The sequence below is a fragment of the Cetorhinus maximus genome, chromosome 38 (genome assembly GCF_964194155.1).
Source record: "Cetorhinus maximus chromosome 38, sCetMax3.hap1.1, whole genome shotgun sequence".
In the NCBI taxonomy this organism is placed as follows: Eukaryota; Metazoa; Chordata; class Chondrichthyes; order Lamniformes; family Cetorhinidae; genus Cetorhinus; species Cetorhinus maximus.
This window is the reverse complement of record NC_135916.1, coordinates 5,192,082-5,216,076: the sequence shown is the minus strand read 5'-3', so window position 1 is coordinate 5,216,076 and position 23,995 is coordinate 5,192,082. Positions and strand designations below refer to the sequence as shown.

At 43.3% G+C, this 23,995-nt stretch overlaps 1 protein-coding gene across 1 annotated transcript in view; it reads left to right on the top strand.

The window, feature by feature from the left end:
* Positions 1 to 3,718: 3,718 nt before the first annotated feature.
* The window catches only part of LOC144672414 (Fc receptor-like protein 5), a 60,128-nt gene continuing 39,851 nt past the window's right edge, over positions 3,719 to 23,995 (top strand). Inside the window, exons 1-4 of the mRNA XM_078534259.1 lie at positions 3,719 to 4,477; positions 5,734 to 6,030; positions 10,441 to 10,734; positions 11,984 to 12,277. Of these exons, the coding sequence (XP_078390385.1) occupies positions 5,826 to 6,030; positions 10,441 to 10,734; positions 11,984 to 12,277 (793 nt within the window). The 5' untranslated portion in view covers positions 3,719 to 4,477; positions 5,734 to 5,825. The remainder of the gene's footprint in view (positions 4,478 to 5,733; positions 6,031 to 10,440; positions 10,735 to 11,983; positions 12,278 to 23,995) is intronic.

Genomic DNA, 23,995 nt, shown 5'->3' with positions numbered 1-23,995 from the left:
TCAATGTATTTCAAGACGTGTTCGTCCGTGATCCATTGTTTCTACTGTCCAGGGTTAAATTGCTTTGTGTCTGAGATGATGTGTTTCTGCTGTAAAACCACATGTTTCTGTTATAAAAACTCATAATTTGCGTAAAATTCAGACAGTTACATTTCCAAATGTTTAATCTATTGATATATAATTTTCTTTCACTATCCATTTCGTTGATATGCAAAATGCGATGCCTGTGACAGTCAGTAAACTACTCTTGTTAACGTGAATTGAAACATTGCTCGGCTCCTCTTATTCAGACGGTACCTTCTTCTTTAGTCGGCTGGAGTTGGTCACATCATTGAGATAGAGGTCTGTATAGCGGCGGAGACTAACGTCCAGAAAAAAACACATTGCAGCAGCTGCTATTTCTGCTCAAATTTTATCATGTACCTTCCCAAGTTTTTTTTTTAAATTTCAGAGGCTACTGGTAATGCATTAATTCATTCCATACCGGTGCTGGCAGACAGGGACAGAGGTTCAGACGGAGACAACACGTGGACAGGGATAGGTACATACACAGAGTCAGGCACATACACGAATTTAGTCACACAGATTCAGATACAACGATAAACATACAGGCATACAAACAGGAATAGAGGCACGTGTAGAGACAGACACGCAGTTAGAGCCTTTCACATAGACAGAGACAAATAAACATAGAGAGACATTCAACAACAGACATACGGAGAGGTAAACTCTCACAGGCAGAGAAAGACACACATAAACAGACATAGAGAGAGAGACGCATACGCACAAAGTGAGACAGGCACACAGACACAGCGTGTCTGATACACGGGCAGAGAAGGTTGTACAAAGTTCAATTAACCGCAGAGAAAATTTTAAGATTCTCGAGGCCCTGGCGCACTGTCTCTTCACTGTGAGCTCAGCTGCTCCGTGTGACAGCTGAATCTTGAATGTAAATGGCAAATAATGAGAATTGAGAGATAGAGAAAGAACTGAATCTGAAGACATTGTTCTCCTTGATCTTGCGTCCTTCTCCAAAGCCAACCTGAGTGGGATCGGAATGCCAGAGGAATCAGAACCTCATAGCACACCCCTCAACCCTCCAATGCCGCTTGTCAACATACGCAGACAGCACCATGTTCCCCCAGATCCCCCTTTGCTTTATTTTCAAATCGTTCGAAATCTGGGGCATCTGATACCGACCCTCTCGCCAGTGGATACAATTTCTCCTTATTTAACCGATCAAACCCGTTGACGATTTTGAAACATCCAGCATGTGTTTCTCACGTGTCGGTGCAGAGTCGATGGGCCGAAGGGCCGCTTCTGCACTGTGTGATTCTATCATTCTGTGATGTGTCCTCATAGCCTTCTCTGTTCTGTACCAGTCTGTGTGTCTGCCTCAGTCCGTGTGCCTGAGTCTATGTGTTCCGTTATTGAATTTCACGCAATTAGCAGAGCGATCCCATCTTTTCCTATCTCTCCACATAACTGATGCCCGTTCATTCCTGGAACCAATGTGTCCAATGTACTTTCCACACTTCTTTGACATCCTCCCTAAAGTTTATGCCAGGATTGGAGATAATATCCTAGATGAGACCTAGCCGATGATTTATGTATTTTTTGAGAATCACTTCCTCCTTTTGTTATTTTTGCGCTTATGTTTCGAACTACAATTCCTTGCAAGTTTTTTTTTTTGCTGAGAGAGTTCCAAAGACTCACGATCCACTCAAAGAAAAAAAATCGCCTAACTCCGTTTTAAATGGGCGAACTCTTATTTTTAAACTGTGACCCCTAGTCCTTCATCCTCTCACAAGGGGAATCATCCTCTCCACATCCATGCTTTCGAGAGTCCTCAGAATCTTATATGTTTCAATCAAGTCTTTCTAACTCTTCTGAAATCCATCGGTTAAATGCATGGATTGCCCAACTTTTCCTGGTATCAGTCTGGTAATCCTTCTCTGAACTGCTTCCAACCTGTTTCCGCTATCTTAGAATATTGGAGTATGTGAACTCCATTCCTGCACACTTTGGAATACTTTCACAATTTTATTCAGCTTGTCTTTTCTCCTGTGTCGTCTGTAATGCAGCAACTCACACTTCTCTGAATGAAATCTCACCTGCATTTCACCAGGCCGCCATGTCTCTTCAAATTTCCTTCTGTGGCCTTCACTGTTAACTAAAATTTCAACGTCACTACAATTTCAGCTGTGCCAGAAGGTGACATGTTCGGCATCGAAAATACAGGCAAAGGAAACTGAACAGGATATAGGAAAATGATTAGGCCATTCAGCACTTAACGCTTGTGACATAATTTAATTAGATCATAGCAAAAGTCAGGTGGAAGCGTTGGTGTAATTACTTGATCCGTGATTCTGGTTGTTGTGTTCGGAAACAAGGGTTCAAATCACCCTGCTGGCAGTGGTGCTGCTATTTAATAAATAATTTGCAATGACCAAGGAGTTGTTGTCAAATCGGGAAGAAAATCTGACCTGGGCCCAGGCACCCAACAATGTGTTTATTTCTTAAACGTTTTCAAGCATAATTAGATCCTAAATAATTTTCCAGCCAATGATGTCCTCATTCCATGAACGAACGTTAAAAAAATAAGTCCCACATGTAGCCTCTGATCCATATCAAATCATATTTAAATTTGTAAATAATTAAAGCATTGTCCTCGCATATGACAGAAGATCGTTCCAACTTTATACCGACCTATATTCCACGATTCACTCCTGAAGGCTCTGGACCTATTGCCTTGTCTGTCTATTCCAGTCCCACGCTGCAGTTGCGTGGGTAGAGTAGAAATGCTAGGCTTGTTCTACTGAGAGCAGAAAAAAGTATGAGGCGAGATTTGATGATGTTCAAAATTATGATTGTTTTTGACGGATTGGATAAGGAGAAATTGTTTCCAATGGAATTATGAACCTTTGAAAGATGATTGGACAATTGCCTGTGCGGAGGGCAGAATACATGTATATTAGGAATAGCAGGAAGTGGAATTAGTTGCAAAGCTCTACAAACAAGCTGCAAAGTGTACAATGGGAGGAAGGGCCTTCTCTGTACTGCATTGTATTATTCTCTGATTCCAGGGTAAAGGGAAGGTATAGGTCTTCATTTAATCAATTCATATTCTCTCATTTCAGTGGCTTTTGCAGTTCAGCGGAGCGTGTCTAACTGTAAGTATTGACATTTCTCTCTGAAATCCTGACATTGAATAAATAATGCCCATACTGTTCAATTAATTTAATGGAAATGAGTTTGATTGCTGTAACCCATCGTGTTGAAACATTGATAGCTGCAATGCAGCATGCATTCTAGCAGTTGCCAGTGCGATAAGGCAGTGAAAAATGTGCTTTTTGACACCTTATCCCATTTCATTTCTGGGCCGAGGATGGCGAGGCAGCAATCCAGTTTTCCAGATGGTCACAGACCAATGTTCCAATGAATGTTATAATGATTTCAAAATGTATTTGAATGCCCCATTCAGAGTCCCCACATTTGCTATAAGGACAGAGGAGGCCATTGTATCCTTTATATCTGTTCTGTCTTTCTATGCCAGCGTGCCTGGCCTATTGGTTCTGTCCTTTGATTAGCTTTGGATACATTACCCTTAACTACATAAATTAAACAGGAAACTATCAATGTACCTCGGCTTTGGAGCCATTATGCAGTAGCAGGTGCAAATTTTTCCTCCCCTCAGCGCTTTGTGTCAAAATCATCATTGGAAGGTGTTGTTTTACTTTGGCATTTATTTCTCCTCGTTCTGCACAAGAAAATATTGGACACAGGATCGCTCTATCCCGTTCAGGAAACAGTTAATTTACCTGAAGCACTTCCATTTCGTCCATTTATCTTCTACGCTCAGCATTGTACATGCAGACTGCTGTCAGAATTCACACCAATTAGCCTGGAAATTTTTCTCTAATTCTTCAGAGGTCTAATCTCACAAATATCGTCCCTGTCCACTGAGCCAAGCCTGCATCACCATCGAGAATTTTTCAATGGATCAAACAGAGCAACTGTCGCTTTCCACCTCGAATAATGGCTCTCTCAGTTAAAATAAACGCGTTACTCATTTCTATGCATTGTGTTTTCCTAATAGCTTTGACTAAGACCTTGTTCAGTATAGTCGCACCCCGTCGTCCTGATGCCAACTTTTCCCTGACACACCGGAGCTGTTTCGGTCGCACTGCAGTACTTATTCTGAGAGTTCAATACCCTCTAGTGCTCCCTCGTCACCTTCCCCTCCATCCAACACCATTAATCACATTTTATTTTGTATAATCTGTAGTTGTCCACCCAGCACCAATTCCCTCTGATAGACTCACAGCAACACCAATTTGCATTCACTTAAATAGCGGCTTTAACAGAGTATCATGGCCCAAGGCGCTTCACGGGAACCAGTATGGAACGATATTAGACACCATGTAACGGACGGAGATTTTTGGGCCGGAGGCCAAATTCTATGCCGAACAAGCAGGTATGAAGGTGTATCCTAAAGTAAGACAGGGAAAGGTGACACAGTGCAGCGAGGAAAGCCCAAAGCTTCGGGCCCCCCAGGCAGCTGAATACGCCTATTGTGGAGCGATGGAAATCTCAAACGGCCGGAACGAGAGGAGCGCAGAGATGACGGAGGGCAGGGGGGATTGGAGGAGATTACACAGATAGAGAGGCTTCGAGGGCCATGGGGGGATTTGACAACAAGAATGAGCTTATTGTGAAATCTAGGCTTCCCTTCATGGGCTGGCGACGTGGGAAAATGTACTTCTGTTTGAACCGGTGTCATGTATCAATGGAGCTTGTTGCGAATGAAGAGAGGACAGGAGATGTTTAGTTAATTTCAAGTTTACACCCGGTGGAATATGTGGGTTTCCTCAGGGTGCAGGTGGAATAGACATGGCTGGAGGTGACAAGAGCAGATCAAATGACGCGGAGGTGGAGTCAGGTGATGCCACTGAGGCGGATACAAGTGTTCAGAGTGATGGAGCGTGTACGGTCAACTCAGGGTCAAAGGTGGAACTAACGTTGTAAAGAGGCTCTCTCAGTGCCTGATATTGTCCAGGGAGCGGGATGGAGTTGATGGCTTGGAATGGGGCCACTGGGGGTGAGGGCTAAGTGTCTGGGGGGTCCAATCACACGTCCTGCTTCCCATCAGCATCTTTCGTTTAGCAATATATCACCGGCTGCATCGCCTCAGAGACACTCAAAATCAGATTCTCAAAGGCAATGAGGGATGGGCAACAAATGTCAGCCTGGCCAAATGCAATCACTTCCGGAATGATTGAATAATACTTCCGGTTCACAAGGGCAACTCCATTGTTCGAAATTCAAATCCACACGGTTTAAAGGAGAATTTCATTATGTTTAGTCACATTTTCTCCTCGGCCAAATTGACTATAAATATTGAAAGCTCATCAAACAAACTCTTCCATTCACTTGTATGCCAGGGTAACATTTCTGATCAAATGTCTAACTGATTTCGTTTCTTTGGCGTGACCATTTGATTTCCAATATTTCAGAAGTAGCTGTTTGCAACGCCAGGAGTTACTGAAACCCATCGCGTTACTTCAAATATCACACTATTTCTCAGTTAACAAATCACTAAACATCATTTTGTTCCAACTCATTTCCAATGGAATCATCTTCCTTCAGCACGAACTGAGTCACCAAATTTCCACTGTAACTGAAACCCTGGAGATCCATTCCTAACAGACCTTTATGTTTTTTCCTCCACAGATGCACGAAGAAATCCAAAGATATCACTTGACCAACCGACTGGTGTTTACTTAGAAACAGAGGATGTCACCATTACCTGCACTGTGCAGGCAATGATGGTGAACTATTATGATAAAGCCTTCTGCATTTACAAGGATAATCAAGTACTCAGCCGTTCTCCAATTTCCAAACAGGGTGAACGTGTAATGTTCTCGATTCCTGCTTTTAACCATGGAGGGCGGTATCAATGCGGATATTGTTCTGGGATTTCACAGTTCTTTTCTCCAATGAGCAAAGCTGTGATGGTGACTGTAGCAGGTGAGTGACAAGGAAGAGAGATTGTGAACAATGATTTTTTTCAAAGTCATTGCGACTTCCAAAACTCCATGTGCTAATTGCTGTCAGAAAATAGAACTGTCGATAATAGAGGTGAGGGGTAAGACGGAATGACCTTGGATTTCATTGCTTAGTTCCTGCCATATTCCATGAAAGCCAGAAAGCCTGAGTGAGTCAGGCCTGACTGTATTGCTGAGGTAACGAGAGGAGTTAAGGCAGCATGAGGAGCGTGTGAATGTACGAAATCAGCTGAAGTATTCTGGCATTGCGGAAATGGACCATGGTGGCGAGTTGGGTCGTTTATCATGGCAAAGTGACAGCATTGAGGCAGCGCTACACTGTCGGAGTGACGTGTATATACTCTAGGATTTGATCATTGTAATGCACACAGGCACTCCCCAGCAATGCCCCCCGGCCACGCATCCCAACACCTCCCCGCCATCTGCGCTACCGGTGTGAGTAATGAGGGAGTGCTGCATTGCCGAAGGTAGATTTATATACTCTTGGACTTGAGTCCCATAAACCAGCACGAGACTCGCCCGGCGACAGCTACTCCAGCATTGAAGTTCCCTGACACAGTTAGAGTAAAGTGTGAGAGCTGCAGTTTATCAGGACCGTGCTTAAGATGAGACAGTGACAAACCTCTGGTGCCTCGAATCTCAGGTGCCTGGACGTCGTCCCACTGGCCTTCACTTCACAGAACATTAATCGGAAGTCCTGTCCTGTTCTGTCTCCTGTGTGGCAATATTGATCCTTCAGAATACATCACTCAATATGTGCACGCAATTCGGTCATTGTCTCATTATTCTTTATATGCAAAGATAATCAACCTCTGTCCTCTAATCAAATCGTCACAAAGGACAACATTGAAACATTCACAGTGCCCGATACAGACAAATGTGGGGGGTAACATTGTAAATATACAGCCCCCGTGTTGGGAAGGGAGTTGGAATTCCAGTTCAGTCAATCTGTGAATTTCACGAAAGCAGGTGAATGAGGGGGGACAGCGAATATTAATATGTCTATTCAATCACTCCTGGTAATTTAATAAGAAGCCAGTTTTCACATTCTCTAACACTCAGCAGGACATTATATTCATCTCTTGTCTAATCCTGATCCGACACATTTACTCATCACTGCCAGTGTCACCATTAATCACAGAATGAGAAAATTCAACAACACAGACCGGAGCAATCGGCCTCTCAACTATTTCTTCATTTGTTCACGGTTTGTGGCTGGAAATGAAAAGGCAGAGCTCGATTGCATCTTTCTAGTTGCCCTTTTGAAGCTATGTTATATTCGCTCCCAAGTATTTATCTAAAACATCTGACAAACTATCCCATAGCAATGTTTATCCAGTTCCGTTTGAAGGTTTGTGTTGCATTTAATTTTAGCACAAGTAATTCCCATCATAGTTGCCCTTTTGAAGGTGGTGATGCGCCTGCTCCTTGACAATCTGCAATCCTTCTGGTTCATGGAGGAACAGACGCACAGGAAACGCCTGGGCACGCGCACACTTGCACACAGGCACACAAACACACGCACACAAACACATTCAGAAACTAACACAGACATACATACATACACACACGCACACACACTCACAAACACTCTCAAACACATACTCTTAAACACACACGCACACACATACACACGCACATGATTGCACGCATACACACAGGCACATACGGTAATACACAGATAATTAGAAATGCTAGAAAGCAGCTGAAATTCTGTCACAATATTGAAACAAGAACCTGTTTCTGAAATTGCGCTTTGAAATGTATTATTTATTTGGTCATTTCAATCAGCACTCCAACTCACACTTGATCGAATATTTTCCGTTGATGTAAACATCATCATTCGGCATTGTTCAATTTACTTTATCGCACCAACAATTATTGTATAGTACTCTCGTGCGATTCATTTATAATTGTGTTGCCAATTTTATTTTATTATTTTTATCACTGAGCTGCTAAGAAAACCACTGATAACACTTAATGAATCTAAAGGGGTATATGTAATAAGAGAGACTTTAACCATGACGTGCACTGTGACTGGAGATGATCGAGAGAAAACCGTCAATTTTTACAAAGATGAAGAACTCCTGGAAAATTGATACAAATGTCAATACCGGGACTTTCCCGACTGCTGGTAGAAGTAGCAAAGGCCGAGACCGATGTGCATACGGAATTTCCATTGGGGGTCGGCACCTGACATCCCCAAAGAGCGAGGCTGTGACCGTGACTACCAGAGGTCAGTGACAGAGAACAGAGATTGTTAGCATGTCTCTACACCAATCTTGGCACGTTGACAAACTGCGATTATTGCAACTAAATGAAGCGGTCAGTGTTTGAGGAGAGGAGTGTTTCAGAAATGCATTGACTCCATTGCTCAAGCCCTGACACTTTCCCTGAAAGAATGGGCCCTGAATTCACCGGCTGGGCATCAGCTACCACTGCAAGTGTTGAAATTGGAGGCGGAGGAAAGCAGGAGGAGGATGTGAGCCGGCAGTCAGCTGCTGAAGGATCCTGTTACTGACTGAGGGGGCGTCCATTGTTGGGTGACGTCACGGTATATCTCGCCATTGGGTTATGCTTTTTCTGACATCATGTTGCGCCCGAGTGTCCAACCACGGCCATTGAGCCGGTCACACAATAGAGGAACACCATCGCAAAAACCACATGTGCTGGAGCACGCTGTACCGCCCAATCGCTTCAACGTTTGCCTTTAATTCTCCACATTGAGGCTGGCACTAGCTGCCTTTGTCATGGGCTATCTTCATTCATGCCCTTACTAAGAATGCGGCACACTACCCTAAGTCAGAAGCTTGTGTGATCAGCCCCGTCTCTAGAAATGAGAGCATCATACCGGCCGGCAGTGCCGGTGCTGAGGGAGTGCTGCACTGTCGTAGGTGGATGTATATACTCAAGGAGTTGAGCTCCATAATCCAGCCTGGACTTCCCCGGCGACAAGAACTCTGTTGAAGTTCCCTGACACAGTTAAAGTAAAGTGGGATAGTTGCAAATTAGTAGGACAGTGTATCAGATGAAACAGTGAGAAACGTCTGGTGTCTCCAACTTCAGGTGTCTGTACGTGGTCCCATTTGCCTTTACTTCACAGAACATTATCACTCAACATGTGCACGCAATTCGGTCATTGTCCCATTAGTGTTTATGTGAAAAGATAATCAACCTCTGTCCTCTTAAAAACTGGTCACAAAGGGCAACATTGACACATTCACTGTGCCCGACACAGACCAAGGGGTTATTATGTGGGAGGGGGTTGGGGGGGCGGGGGGTGGGGGGCGCGGTAACATTGTAAATATAGAGCCTCAGTCAAGGGAAGGGAGTTAGAATCCCAGCTCAGTGAATCTGTGAATTTCACTACAGCGGGTGACTGAGGGGGAAAAGCGAATATTAATATATCTATTCCAATCAGTGCTGATAATTTTAAAGGAACCCAGTGTTCACATTCTCTAACACTCAGGATGACTTTGTGTTCACCGCTTGTCTAATTCTGATCCGACACATTGAACAACACTGTTCGTGCCACCATTAATCACAAAATGAGAAAATACAACAGCACAGGCGGGAGCAGTCGTCCTATCCTGCCTGTGAAAACTCTTTCAAAGAGCTATCAACTTTTTCTTAAATTGTTCACAGAATGTGGCTGGAAATGGCAAGGGCAGAATTTAATTGCATCTTCCTAGTTGCCCTTTTGAAGCGAAGTTATTTTCGTTCCCAAGCATTTATTCAAAATTTTTGACATATTTCCCCTTAGCAATGTTTATCCAGTTCCGTTTGAAGGTTTGTGTTGAATCTACTTTCAGCACAAGAAATTAACATCATAGTTGCCATTTTGTATGTGGTGATGAGCCTCCTCCTTGACCATCTGCAAACCATCTGCTGCATGGAGGCACACACGCACACGAAACGCCTGCGCCCGCGCACACGCACGCACACGTGCACACAAACATACGCAGGCAAACACACAGAGAAACATACACACACGCACATACACTCGCAAACACTCTCACGCACACACTCTTAAACGCATCCGCGCGCACACACACAAACACACAGGATTGCTCGCATACACACAGGCACATACAGCAATACACAGAATTCGATATGTCAGCAAACAGCTGAAATTCTGTTGCAATATCTAAGCGAGAATCAGTTTCTGAAACGCGCTTTAAATGTATAATTTAGTTAGTCATTTTAATCACCACCCCAACTCACCCTTGTTCCGAACTATTTCGCTGTTCTAAACCGCCTCCTTCGGAATGGTTCAATTGACCTTATCGTACCAACAATTACTGTGCATTGTTCTAGTGCGATTCATTTATAATTGTCTTGCCAATCTTATTTTATTTTTTATTTTTCACAGAGCCGCTAAGAAAACCACTGATAACACTTGATCAATCGACAGGGGTGTATGTAGTAGGAGAGACTGTCACCATGACCTGCGCTGTGACTGGGGATGATCGTCAGAAAACCTTCAATTTCTACAAAGATGATGCACTGCAGTCCTCCAGGCAAATTGATACAAATGTCAATACTGGAACTTTCCCGGTTGCTGGTAGAAGTAGCAAAGGGCGATACCAATGTCAATACGGAATTTCCATCGGGGGTCGACATCTAACATCACCAAAGAGCGAGGCTGTGACCGTGACTACGAGAGGTGGGTGACAGAGAACATAAATTGTTAATATGTCTCTTCGCCGGGCTTGGCACATTGACAAATTCAGGTCCTTGCATCGAAATGAAACGGTCACTATTCGGGGGCAGGATTGTATGCGAAAACCAACGACTTCATTGCTCAAGTCCTGACACTTTCCCTGAAAGAATGGGCTTTGAATTCACCCGCTGGGCATAAGGTACAAGTGAAAGTGTTGAGATGGGAAGCGGAGGAAAGCAGGAGGAGAGTGTGAGGGGCCAATCAAAAGCTGAACGATCCTGTCACTGAGTGAGGGGGCGTCCATTGTTGGATGAGATCATGGCACATCCCGGGAGTGGGTTATGCTCTTTCTGCCATCATGTTCGGCCCGAGTGCCCAACCGCGACCAATGAGCCTGTCAGGCATTAGAGGAACCCCATCACAAATACCACATGTGGTGGGGCATAATGTACCGTCCAATCGTTTCACTGTTTGTCTTTAATTCTCCACATTGATGCTGGCACTAACTGCCTTTGTCATGGACTATCTTCATTCATGCCCTTAATAAGAATGCGGCACGCTATCCTAAGTCAGAAGCTTGTGTGATCAATTCCGGCTCTAGAAATGAGAGCCATCACTTAGGCCGGCACTCCCCCTGGTGCCAGTTTTGAGGGAGTGCTGCACTGTCGGAGGCAGATGTCAATGCTCCAGGGCCTGAGCTCCATAATCCAGGCAGTCACTTACCCGGTCCCAATCCTGCGTGATTGTGTATCGTCCCCTAATTAGATAGGACATTAAAACGAGTGCCCAGTCTTCCGTGTTGAGGTATCGCAAAACGCTCCATTGTTGTGGTTCAAATCATTGGCATCTTCGCTTCGGTATCCATGGGCCAAACATTCATCTTGAAAGCACATCACTGAAGGAAAAAGCACGCCGGTTTTCCTGTAACGAATTGATTTCTGTTCATGCGATCTTGCTCTCCTCATACCTGTTTATGACTGTTGCTTATAGACTAATTAATGAACTCACTTTGGGCGTACTTTAGCAAACGTAGAGCTGTTGGGGAAGGCCGAGTTCCTCATTGGCGTTTATAAATGTGTTTGCTTATCCTCCTTCCTTCGTCATCAAATCCTGATCTCTACATTTGTTAATTCTCAAACACTTGTGAACACCGTGTCTCGACACAGATTAGTTAATGTGTTTATAACCTACTGCTGTACATGGAAAAGCTCTGATCCATTTCTAATTGTTCCCTCAAATCATTTTACCACAGGTCCGCTAAAAACCCCAGTGATAGCTCTTGATCAGACCACAGGGGTGTACGCAGCAGGAGAGACGATCACCTTGACCTGCACCGTGACCGGAGACAATCGCAAGAAAATGTTTTATTTTTATAAAGGACATCAACAGCTGTCATCTAGACGAACCATCACAAATACCAATTCTTTAAGATTCCCGAATACCAGTCCAAGCAACAGCGGACAATACCAATGTCAATATAGAATTACCGTCCAGAGCAGGCAGTTCGATTCCAAACTGAGCCAGGCTGTAACGGTGACTATAGCAGGTGAGTGACAGGGAACAGAGATTTCAACATTTCTAATTATTGTGTTAGCTGTTTGAAATAATCAATGATTCATTTACTTACAATGTCCGTCATTAAAAATTAGCGGGAAGGTTGTCCAAATGTTCTGCGACCTCATTCCATAATTGTGTCCGATGTACCCGCTGTATATCGACTGTAATTGCAGCGGCTGTGATGGGCAGGAGTGGAAGGCAGGAGAATGGTGTGAGGGGCCAGTCAGTTGCTGAAGTGTTCTGGCGCTGGGGGAAGCCAGCGACAATTGGCGGGATATTCCACAGTTTTAATTGGGGTTATATTAGGCACATTATGACATCAGAGATCCCTTCCACACACCGGTGCTGAATGTTACCTTCATTCAGTCGCATTGGCTTATTTCCATACATAAGCTTTCTTGAATTAGGAGAAAATTCCCAGCTTCTCCAGTCTCTTTGCATACCAACGTTGGTATGCAAAGACACTGGAGAAGCTGCGAATTTTCTCGTAGATCAAGGAAGTTTAAGAGAGTTTTTCATAGAGCTTTGCAAAATCATTAAGAGCATGATAAAGAAAATAAGGAATAAAAGTCAGTTTCGAACTTTGAATCAATCGTTGCTACCTCTTCAATTCCAATTCCAGAACTTCCCGAACCAGACATATCCGTGGAATCTAGCGTTGTTTTTCTGGGTGGAGCTGTCACATTTAACTGTACAAGCCCCGGGGACAATCCCGCCAGCGTATTTTACCTATACAGAGAAGGGTATGTGAATCACTATGGGTTCAAGTCTGCTCCTTCAGGGATCAATTCTGTCACCTTCACCATCAGGAATATCCATCACTCTGAGAAAGGAAGTTACACCTGTCGCTATGAAGCGCTGATTGACGGAAGAAACCTATCCTCGGCTCTGAGTGAAACTGTGCTCATCACTGTAACAGGTCAGTGTGATTCACAGTCAATATATCCATCCGACCGTAAGAAAATTTGTTCCTGTTTAAATTTCATTCTGTGCCATTTCCTGACTACACTAACTAGCTCACTTAACAATTAAAACTAAAATGAAAGTAGAAATTTGAAGACAGAAATGAAAAGGTAGGAGCTCATTTTGTATTTGATAAAGATCTCATGCACACAAGGCCTAGCTGGGTGTTAATAGTTGCTTTAATGTCTTTAAAATATGCTAATAATGACATAAAGCTAATGTAGAATAATGTGTTTATACCAGAAGAAGAGTCAGCAAGCGGTGAAAGCAAAGTTACAGATGGTTCTGTTGGGAACAGGGATGGAAAAAAAACATCAAAATTGAGGACAGAGTTTATTGTCTGATCTTGTTCAACTCAATATTATGTCCAAAAGGCTGTAAAGTGCCTAATCAGAAGATGAGTTGCTGTTCCTCCAGTTCACATTGGCTTCACTGGAACATTACCACAGGCCAAGGGTGGACATGTGGGCATCAGAGCAGGATGGCCTGTTGAAATGGCAGCAGCAGGAAGGTCTGGTTCATGCTTGCGGACAGATCAAACGTGTCCTGAAAATCTGTCACCCAATCTACATTTGGTGTTCCCAATGTAGTGGAGAGCGCTTTTTGACCAGTGAATCCAGTTGACTAAATGTATGCAGGTGCAAGTGAGTTGCAGTAACCATCCTCAGCCATTTTCGCCAACCCCAGCATTACTCCACGACGAAATACGTTTTCCCTTCACCTCCCGTGCCAGCATTTGCTCCAAGAGAAACTCACGCACTCCGTCACCACCAATAGCTTGCTACGGCACCTTTCCATGCAATCGCAGAAGATATAAAACCTACTGAAGTTTTTCCATTGGTAAATGGCAACTGCCATGCTTATGTCACACGCTGTCCCTGGGCACTAAAACACACACATACACACATACACACACACACATACACAGAAACACACACACACACACACACACACTCACACAAGCAGACATACACACACACACACACACAGACAAACACACACACTCACACAAACAGACATACACACGCACACACACACACACAGATACACACACTTAAATGCACTCACACATATACTTGCAAGCACAGAGAAGCACACGCTCACACAAGTTCTCTCTCTCTGTCCTTCTCTCTCCCTCACAGACACACACCCACATACTCAGACACACACTTGCATACATGTACACAAACAGAAAAAAATACAAACACATGCACACACACTCACGCACACACACATACACACACATTCACACGCACACAAACACGAACAAACACACACACAAGCTCACATGCAAGCATATGTACACTAAAGCACAAGCACACACTCACGCAGACACACACTCACGCACACTCACGCAGACACACACTCACACACACGAACACACACTCAAACTCACGCATGCACACACACACACACACACCAGCAAGCACGTGCACACAACCACAGGCTAACGTTCACACACGCACTCTCTCACAAACACACACACACACACAATTTTATACAAACACACACACACACATAATATTATACAAACACACACACACACACAAACATGTGTACACACTTACACATACTCACACACACACATACCCTCAGGCACACACTTACACACTCTGCCTCACACACATGCACACACACATGCAAACACACACACACACACTAACAGACACTCACACACACTAACAGTCACAAGCTTAAACAAAAACAAAATTACACGCTTCTTCATGTACCCTCTCAAAAACAAACATGTTCTCTCTCACACACTCTCTCGAACTCAGACATACATACACACACACGCACACACACAGTCACTCACACACATACTCACATGCACATTCTTACACGCAGACGCACAGACACACACACTCAAGCAGATCAACACATGTGAACACATTCACACACACATTTATAAACACACTCAAGCACGCACTCTAACGCATTCATACACACACGGAAGTACACATGCACACATGCACAAACGCACACACAGATTTACACATGTCAACACACACTCACACATGCACACATGCAATCAAATACAGAAACTCACACAAGAATGCACCCATAGACTCTCACACAAACTCACACACAGACACACACAAACAGTCTCCATCTTACACATGCACTCACATGCACACTCATACACACACACGCAGGCATGCACACAAACAGGTTCAGGCACACTCACAAGCATTAACACCCATCAACACAAACACATACAAGCACGCACTCACAAGCTCTCATACAAACTCTCACACACACAAACACATGCTCACACACACAAACAGGCACGCACACATGCATACACACACACTCACACACTAACACATAGGCAATCAAACACTGACACATGATCACACACACATACGCACATACACACAAATCAAAATCATGCACGCACACACACAAACACACTCATACACACTGTCACACACAAATTAAGCACACACAGTCTGTCGCTCAAGCACCCAGAATGCAAACACACAAACACACAAATACACACACACACAGGGATTCACTCACACACTAGCATACACTCACGCACCAACAGTCACAAACACACACAAACTTACACACTCACTCAGGCACCCTCTCGAAAACACTCACACCCTCTCACTCGCACACACGCTCAAACACACACACACATTCACACACGGAGTCACCCTCTCTCTCACACATTCACACACAAAAGCACTCACACAAACTCGCACACACTCACTCTCACACGCAAACTCACAAACACACAAAAACACGCAGTCACACGCACTGATACAACCTCACATACACACTGACACATACACACACAGACACACTCACACACACACAAACACACATACAAACACATAAACTGATCGACACCTCAACATATACTCACACATGCACACAGACTCTCACACACAGTCACACACAGACAATCACATGCAGTCTCTCTCTGTCACACACTCTCACAGGCACACACACATACACACAAAAACACAAACACACAATCTTGCACACACCCACAATCATCAACACACATCAACACACACATACACATGCACACATTCGCAAACACAGACAAGCGCACACTCACAGACACTCATACAGACTCACACACACATGCTCACACACATTGACTCTCACACACTCTCACACGCCCAAGCACACACATACGCCCTCACACACAAATCTAAGCACACTCACACACACACAAAGAGTCATGCACACACGGATGCACACACAAACACACACACACACACTCATACACAAACAGACACACACATATACACATACACACGCACACTCACACACCAACACACACAGTCGCACATACAAACACACACACTCACGCAAACAGTCACAGGCACATTCATGCACACATAAACACGAACACACTCACATACACTCAAACAAGACAACACACGTAAATATATACACACAAAGTTACTCATGGACTTACACACACACTCAAGCTCACACACGCAGACATGCACGCTTTCAAACACACCAAAAGTCACACACACAGTCTCACACACAAAATTACACATACTCACACACATCAACGCACACAAACACACACGCACTCTCACACAAACCCTTATGAACACACACAAGCACATACTCACACGCACTCACTCACACACACACGTACACACACGTATGCACAAACATAACAATGTACACAAGCACACACACACGCACATGCATACTCACATACACTCACTCACACATGCACACACACACTCGCACTCTCTCTCTCTTACACACACAGACAGAAACACACACACACTCTCACACGCACACACTCACAAGCAAACAGGCACACGCAAACAGACAAAACACACACACACTCACTCACACCAACATACACCAACACACACACGCGCACACATACAATTACTAACACATACGCACACATTCACATACACACACATCAACACGTGCACTCACACACACACGCAAACACACACACTCACACAAACACACTCAAAAATACATTTACAAACACACACTAGCTCACACACTAACTCTCTCTCTCTCTCACACACACACCCATACATACGCACGCAAGCACTCATACACATGCACTCTCACACGCACGCACACATACCTGCAAACACACTTACAAACACACACAAGCACGCACTCACACATAAACACACACAAACACACACACACACATATAATCATATGCACACACACTCTCAAATACACACACAGCAACACACACTCTCTCACACGCACACACAAACTCACACACACAGAGACAAACTCAACGATACATTTACAAACACACACTAGCATGCACTCACACACTAACTTTCTCTCACGCAAACACACTGACACATACGCACACAAGCACTCACTCACATGAACTCTCACACATACACACACTCGCACAAACACTTACAAACACATACAAGCACACACTCACACAGAAACACACACACACAAACATATGTGCACACACTCACACACACACATCAACACACACGCTCACACTCACACAAACATACACATACACACACAGACCCAATCACATATAGACTTACAAACACAGACTAGCACACAATCACACACCAACTCTCTCTCTCACACACACACACTCACGCACACACATTTACCCCCACACACAAGATCACACACACAAATAGACGCTTTGGCACACAAGCACAAACACAAGCAGGCGCACACATAAACATTCACACCTAAACATACACACTCACAATTACACAACATTGCACACAATCTTACACACACTCTCACACACACCCTTAGGTGCACACGCAAGCACGTACTCACACGCACTCACTCGCACACACACACACATACATACAAACATAACAATGCACACAAGCACAAACACGCGCACACGCACGTACACTCACTCGCACACGCGCACACGCACTCTCTCTCACACACACAGATAGAAACACACACACACACTCAGGCACGCACACACACACAAACAGGCACACGCAAACAGCCAACACACACACACACACTCACACACACCAACACACACCAACACGCACATGCGCATTCAAACAATTACTAAAACATACACACAGATACGCACACATTCGCGCACACACACATCAACACACGCACCCACACGCACACAAACACGCACTCACAAAGGCACACTCAAATATACATTCACAAACACACATTAGCTCACCCTCACACACTAAGTCTCCCTCTCTTAGGCACACACTCACACATATGCATATAAGCACTCACCCACACGCACTTTCACATGCACGCACACATACCCGTACACACACTTACCATCACACACAAGCACGCACTCACATATAAACACACACACGCACACCCCAAATCATACGCACACACACTCTCAGATACACAAACATCAATACACACGCTCACACACACACAAACACACACACACATACAACCTCAACGATATGTTTAAAAACTCACAGTAGCAAACACTCACGCACTAACTCTCTCTCACACAAACACACTGACACATACGCACACAAGCACTCACTCACACGCACTCACACACATACACACATTCGCACAAACACTTATAAGCACATACAAGTACGCACTCACACACAAACACATACACACAAACATACGCGCAACCACTCACATACACACATCAACACACACGCTCACACACTCACAGAAACATACACATACACACACACATATAGATTTACAAACACAGACTAGCACACACTCACACATGAACTCTCTCCCTCACACACACACATACTCACGAACACATATTTACCCACACACACAATTATACACACACACATGGTCACACACACAAACAGACACATTGACACACAAACACACGCACACGTACACAAGCAGGCACACACACATAAACACTTACACACAAGCATACGCACACACAATTACACAACATTACACACACACTTACACAGAATCGCACATACACTTGCAAACACACACAAGCTTGTACTCACTCACACACGCAAACTTACAAACATGCACTCATACAGACACACTATTAGACTCACACAATCACACGCACCAGCAGACATACAGTCACACAAACATACAGACACATGCAAACACAGGCTGACATAGTGCCTCACGCAAACACGCGCACACACACGCACACACACTCATTCTAGAGCAAATGATAGTATTATTGGAAAGCTTAAGGTTTTTTTCAACATATTGTGAAGTTGATAAAGCGAATTTATCTATGATTGACTATCCTTCATGTGGCCTCGGTGCTGTGATTCGATAATGCGGCCTTATTGTTCCATTGTCTTCCTGGGTGCTGGTGTATGGAGAAGATTTCAACGTTTTCTTCCCAAAGGATATTAGTTTGCAATGGATTCCTCTCCCCATTATGGTTACTTTGAAAATTAAAGTCCAGACACATTACTACCGAGATTGAAAGAGAGAGAGAGAGAGAGAGCGCGCAACACCATTCCCAGTAACATATTGATCTTCTAAATCATCCCTCTGGCTTGATAACCGGTTCTAAAGATCCTCATGGCTGTATTATATTCCAGAGGAATTCGATTAATCCATGCTTGCTGTAGTCATTGTGTTTAGAAAAGATAATTTCATGTTAATGCCTCAACTCGGAAAAGTTTGAAGAATTTCTGGATGGCGTGAAAGCCTACAGGAGATGTGACATTTCACAATATTCATGGGATTTTGGAAGTCTGTTCCCTTTTAATACCGCTTGGACAGAATACAAGCTTGTATATCTTAGTTTACTGGCAGCTTGTCACTGTCTTAATAGGGTTAGACTTAACTGAGTATTAAAATCCAGCCAGAAATCAAATAGGATTTATGTTATAACTAAAATCAAATGCTCCTAATGACATATTTATTCCAATGAATGAATAATGAAAATGAACAAATGAGGAAATTAAACACTGCATAAACCAATGACTGGACCTATGGATGAATGGGGAAAATAGTTGATAACATAACTTTTCAAAAAAATAATGAAGCAGTGATACATTAGTATGACGATTCCACCTTCAGCAAAGATCAATTATGTGATTTGCTACATGATTGCAAGATGTGTTCCCATTCTGTTGATCATTTTTTTTCTTCCCAGAATCAGACTAGCCTGCGGCCTGTCGTCTGGTTTGCTGGTAATTCATATTACAGTGTAGCTGAATGTACTGTATATTAGATCCGCTCCACCGACATTGGAGACTTTGAGAAATGGTTTGTGCAATTAAACTTCCTCCACTTGTTACAATTTTTCCGGAATAGTTTCCAGGCCAACAATATTCTCGCGCTGAGCATGGAAACCATTGATGGAGCCTGTTAACGCTGTTAAACAGATTAAGTTCACTGTTGGGTATAAGTGCATTATGTTCTGCGGCTCCTTCTCAAGCATTGTCCATTTTCCCTTTTTTCGTCACTGGATTCTATGGGTCTCTTTGACAGGCATTTAGCATGCATCGCTGAGTGAACTGCTTGGCCAACTGGAGAGCGGCTCATAGTCAACCACATCGCTGAGGATCTGGAGTCACATGATAACCAGATCACGCGAGGACGGCCGATTTCATTCCACAAAGGACATCAGTGAACCAGACGTATTTTGTTTGAACATATAAGTTCAGTTCTTTCACCGTCACCATTATTGACACATAAGTAAAATTGAAGATGCACAGCTGCCCCAGTAATTTTAGGAATTCATATCCCTCTATCATTCATCTCGACCTTTGGATTACGTGTCCAATTTATGAAGGGGGACCAACATAGAGAAATAGAGGCCGAATAATGTCATCCCGGAATGAGTGTGTCCCTGACCATGAGTGGCATAGGACAATGTCTCCAAGCTCCCCTATCTGGAAGGGGAAGTTGAGATAGTATTACGGTGTGAATGGTCATTGCAATTTAAAAAAGACTATTTCATATTAACTCTCACCAATTTTGATCATCTTCTAGCTTACAGTTCTACACCAATTCATTTGGGTCTCGCGGCACTGATCATGTTTGGGATTGTGGTTATCCTGGGAATAGAGTTCAATCCGATCAAGGGAAACAAGGGTTGTAAAGGTATGCTTGGCAATTGCTGGATCCATTGTATATTTCATGTTAGAATGAGAAAAGGAATCACACAATGCTGTGCACACAATGCTCAAAAAATTAATAATTCTTCATTATCAGAAGTTCATATTAAATTCAGGCAGGCCATAGGCTGAAAGAAATCAGGCAATTTCCTCTCAGTGATTGTTAGTGCAAGAGAGCCGACGGCAAAGAAACTGAAGAGGTGACTGATTCCAGGAAATTATCGAAACGTCAAGACGTTGTGCATGAGGATGGAAAAAACATTCATTCTGCTTGCTCCTCTCCAAATTCCCTGAATTAATCTACACTCATCATATCATATCATCTTGTATCGCATCATATCACATCATATCATATCATATCACGTAAAATGTATATATTTAGCAAAGCTAGTCAAAATTGCTACTTGCGACAGAACCCTGAAGTGTTACACCTCAGCCCCGTTTCCACTAAATGAGCATGTTCATCATTCACTCTCACATCTCTCTGCAACATCATGCGAAATATATTCCAACCATATACAGTTGCTCGAATTGCATTTGATAGAAGCAGTCGGTTTTAGTTGTGACAGACACTGCGCCCCATCACTGGCTGTCGATACGGTTGCATTTGTTGAATTGATCCACTTTTCCCAATACGGAGTCTGATAAAATCAATCCACAACTCTTATAAATGGAAGTCGTCGATCAATATATGAAATGAAATACTGACTCAGAATTCTGAATTGTGGGATAATATCTTGATGACGGAATTTACACATAAATGCACACACAGACGAACACTTGAATCAAAAAAGATGTTTCCTGGTGTAGCCGAAAATTAGCTAATAAATGGAATCAGATCAGAGGTGCAAAAAATGGCGATGGTCTCATGGGTGCACGGATAGTATTTTAGTTCAAAGCGCCACACCATCGCCCCTCCCCCATCAACCCCCTAACTCTGTCATTACATTGATATCGTCTAATTGAATGGCAGTTGACGATATAACAAGTTGCCACAGCAAATCGTCACACAGGATCCTGGAAGTAAAGTCAGCAATCTGTCGGAAAGTTTCGAAAACTGTAACATTCTGTCTCAGGAAGATTTTTTTAAAATAATTTGTATCTGTATTGCTTGTTCTTACTGGAGGAGTTCAGAGACAGTATATCAGTTACTTTTGCAGCCTTGTAGATGAACATTTTCCTTCTGCTTCACAGGGGACGATACTGATGGAGTACATTCTGTCGCAAATGACGATGAAGAGGCGACAGAGTGAGAGTGTTTTATTCAAGATGTTACAGATATCCGACATTTTAAAACAGAATTAAGATTGGTATTACACAAAACTGTACAAACGAATTTTATTTTGTTCATCTAATTACCAGTACGATAACTTTTACCGTTACATTAATCGTTTTCAGTTTATTTGCATGCTCCTGTATGTGTGTGTGTGTGTGTGAGAATGTGTGTACCTGAGTGTGTGTGTGTCTCTTTCTGTCTGTAAGTGTGAGCGCGTGTGTATGAACGTGTGTGCATCTGTGTGTCTGTGTGTGTGTGTGTGAGAAAGAGAGAGAGAGAGAATGTGTGTGCCTCAGTGAACGTATCTGTGTTTTTCTGTGGGAGATTTTGTGCGCACGTGTGTGCATGAGTGCGTGTGTGATTGTGTGTGCACGTGGTGTGAATGTGTATGCCCAAACGAATATGTGTGTGTGTGATGTGTGTGTGTGTGTGTGTGTTTCTGAGTGTAAATGTATTCTTGTATGTACGCGTGTGTGTGTGTGTTTATTTCTCTGTGTAAGAGAGAGAGCCGGAGAGCAGGCTTGCCATATATAATGATCCATATCTATTCTGATAAGTTACATTGTATAACATGTTTATTTGTAATTTCATTAATGCAGTTGAATTGTTGGTTTCTATCTGTGATATGGGTGTAAGTTGTTCATAGTTTTGTCTCACAGTTGACCTGTTTCGGCTACAGGGATTGCATTTTTAATACAGGCTGATCTCCGCACAAATTTAAATTTCATGCACTTGTATATTTTACGTCAGATGTGATTTGAAAAAAACGATTCGAAAGTAGTCGGTATGCCCACTTGTTCGGAGGCATATAATAGTATAGAGACAGGACGCTACATGGACACACCAACATAATATAAAGTAGACAGGTATACATTGTAGCTAGAAGAAATGAAATGACTCAAGTTGTTCATTGAAATGAAACTTTGTTTTCAAATGTCATGGTGTATTTCTTGACTTTGCTGTTTACCCTGTATATATTTGAATAACTTTTCACTACATGTTGTGAAACAAGATGAGTCCTAAGTGGCGAAAGCTGCCCAGGCTGGCGGGCAGGTTGGAACTTGATGTTTTGTGCGCACGCTCTAAATAGTTGGGGCTCTGATGAAATTAATTTTATATCATCTTCTATTGGATCCTCATGGGTCATCTGCGTGACGATAGCCAGAAAGCTCTCGAAAATTGCTGCACGTATGATAGAGAGAGACATGATCTAATGCTGAGTAAAGTCTTAACTACACTCAAAGTGGAAACGGGTGCTTGTTTTTACTGTTCTGCATATCCCGAAGTTCAGAGATATTGTGCTTGTCAGAATATCGATTGAGAACAGCGTAAGGCTTCGGTGGCAGTTCACTTTAGATTTTAGAGACGAATATTCCATATTCGCCAATGTTTCGAATGCAAATCCTGGAGACCAATTTTTACATTTTGA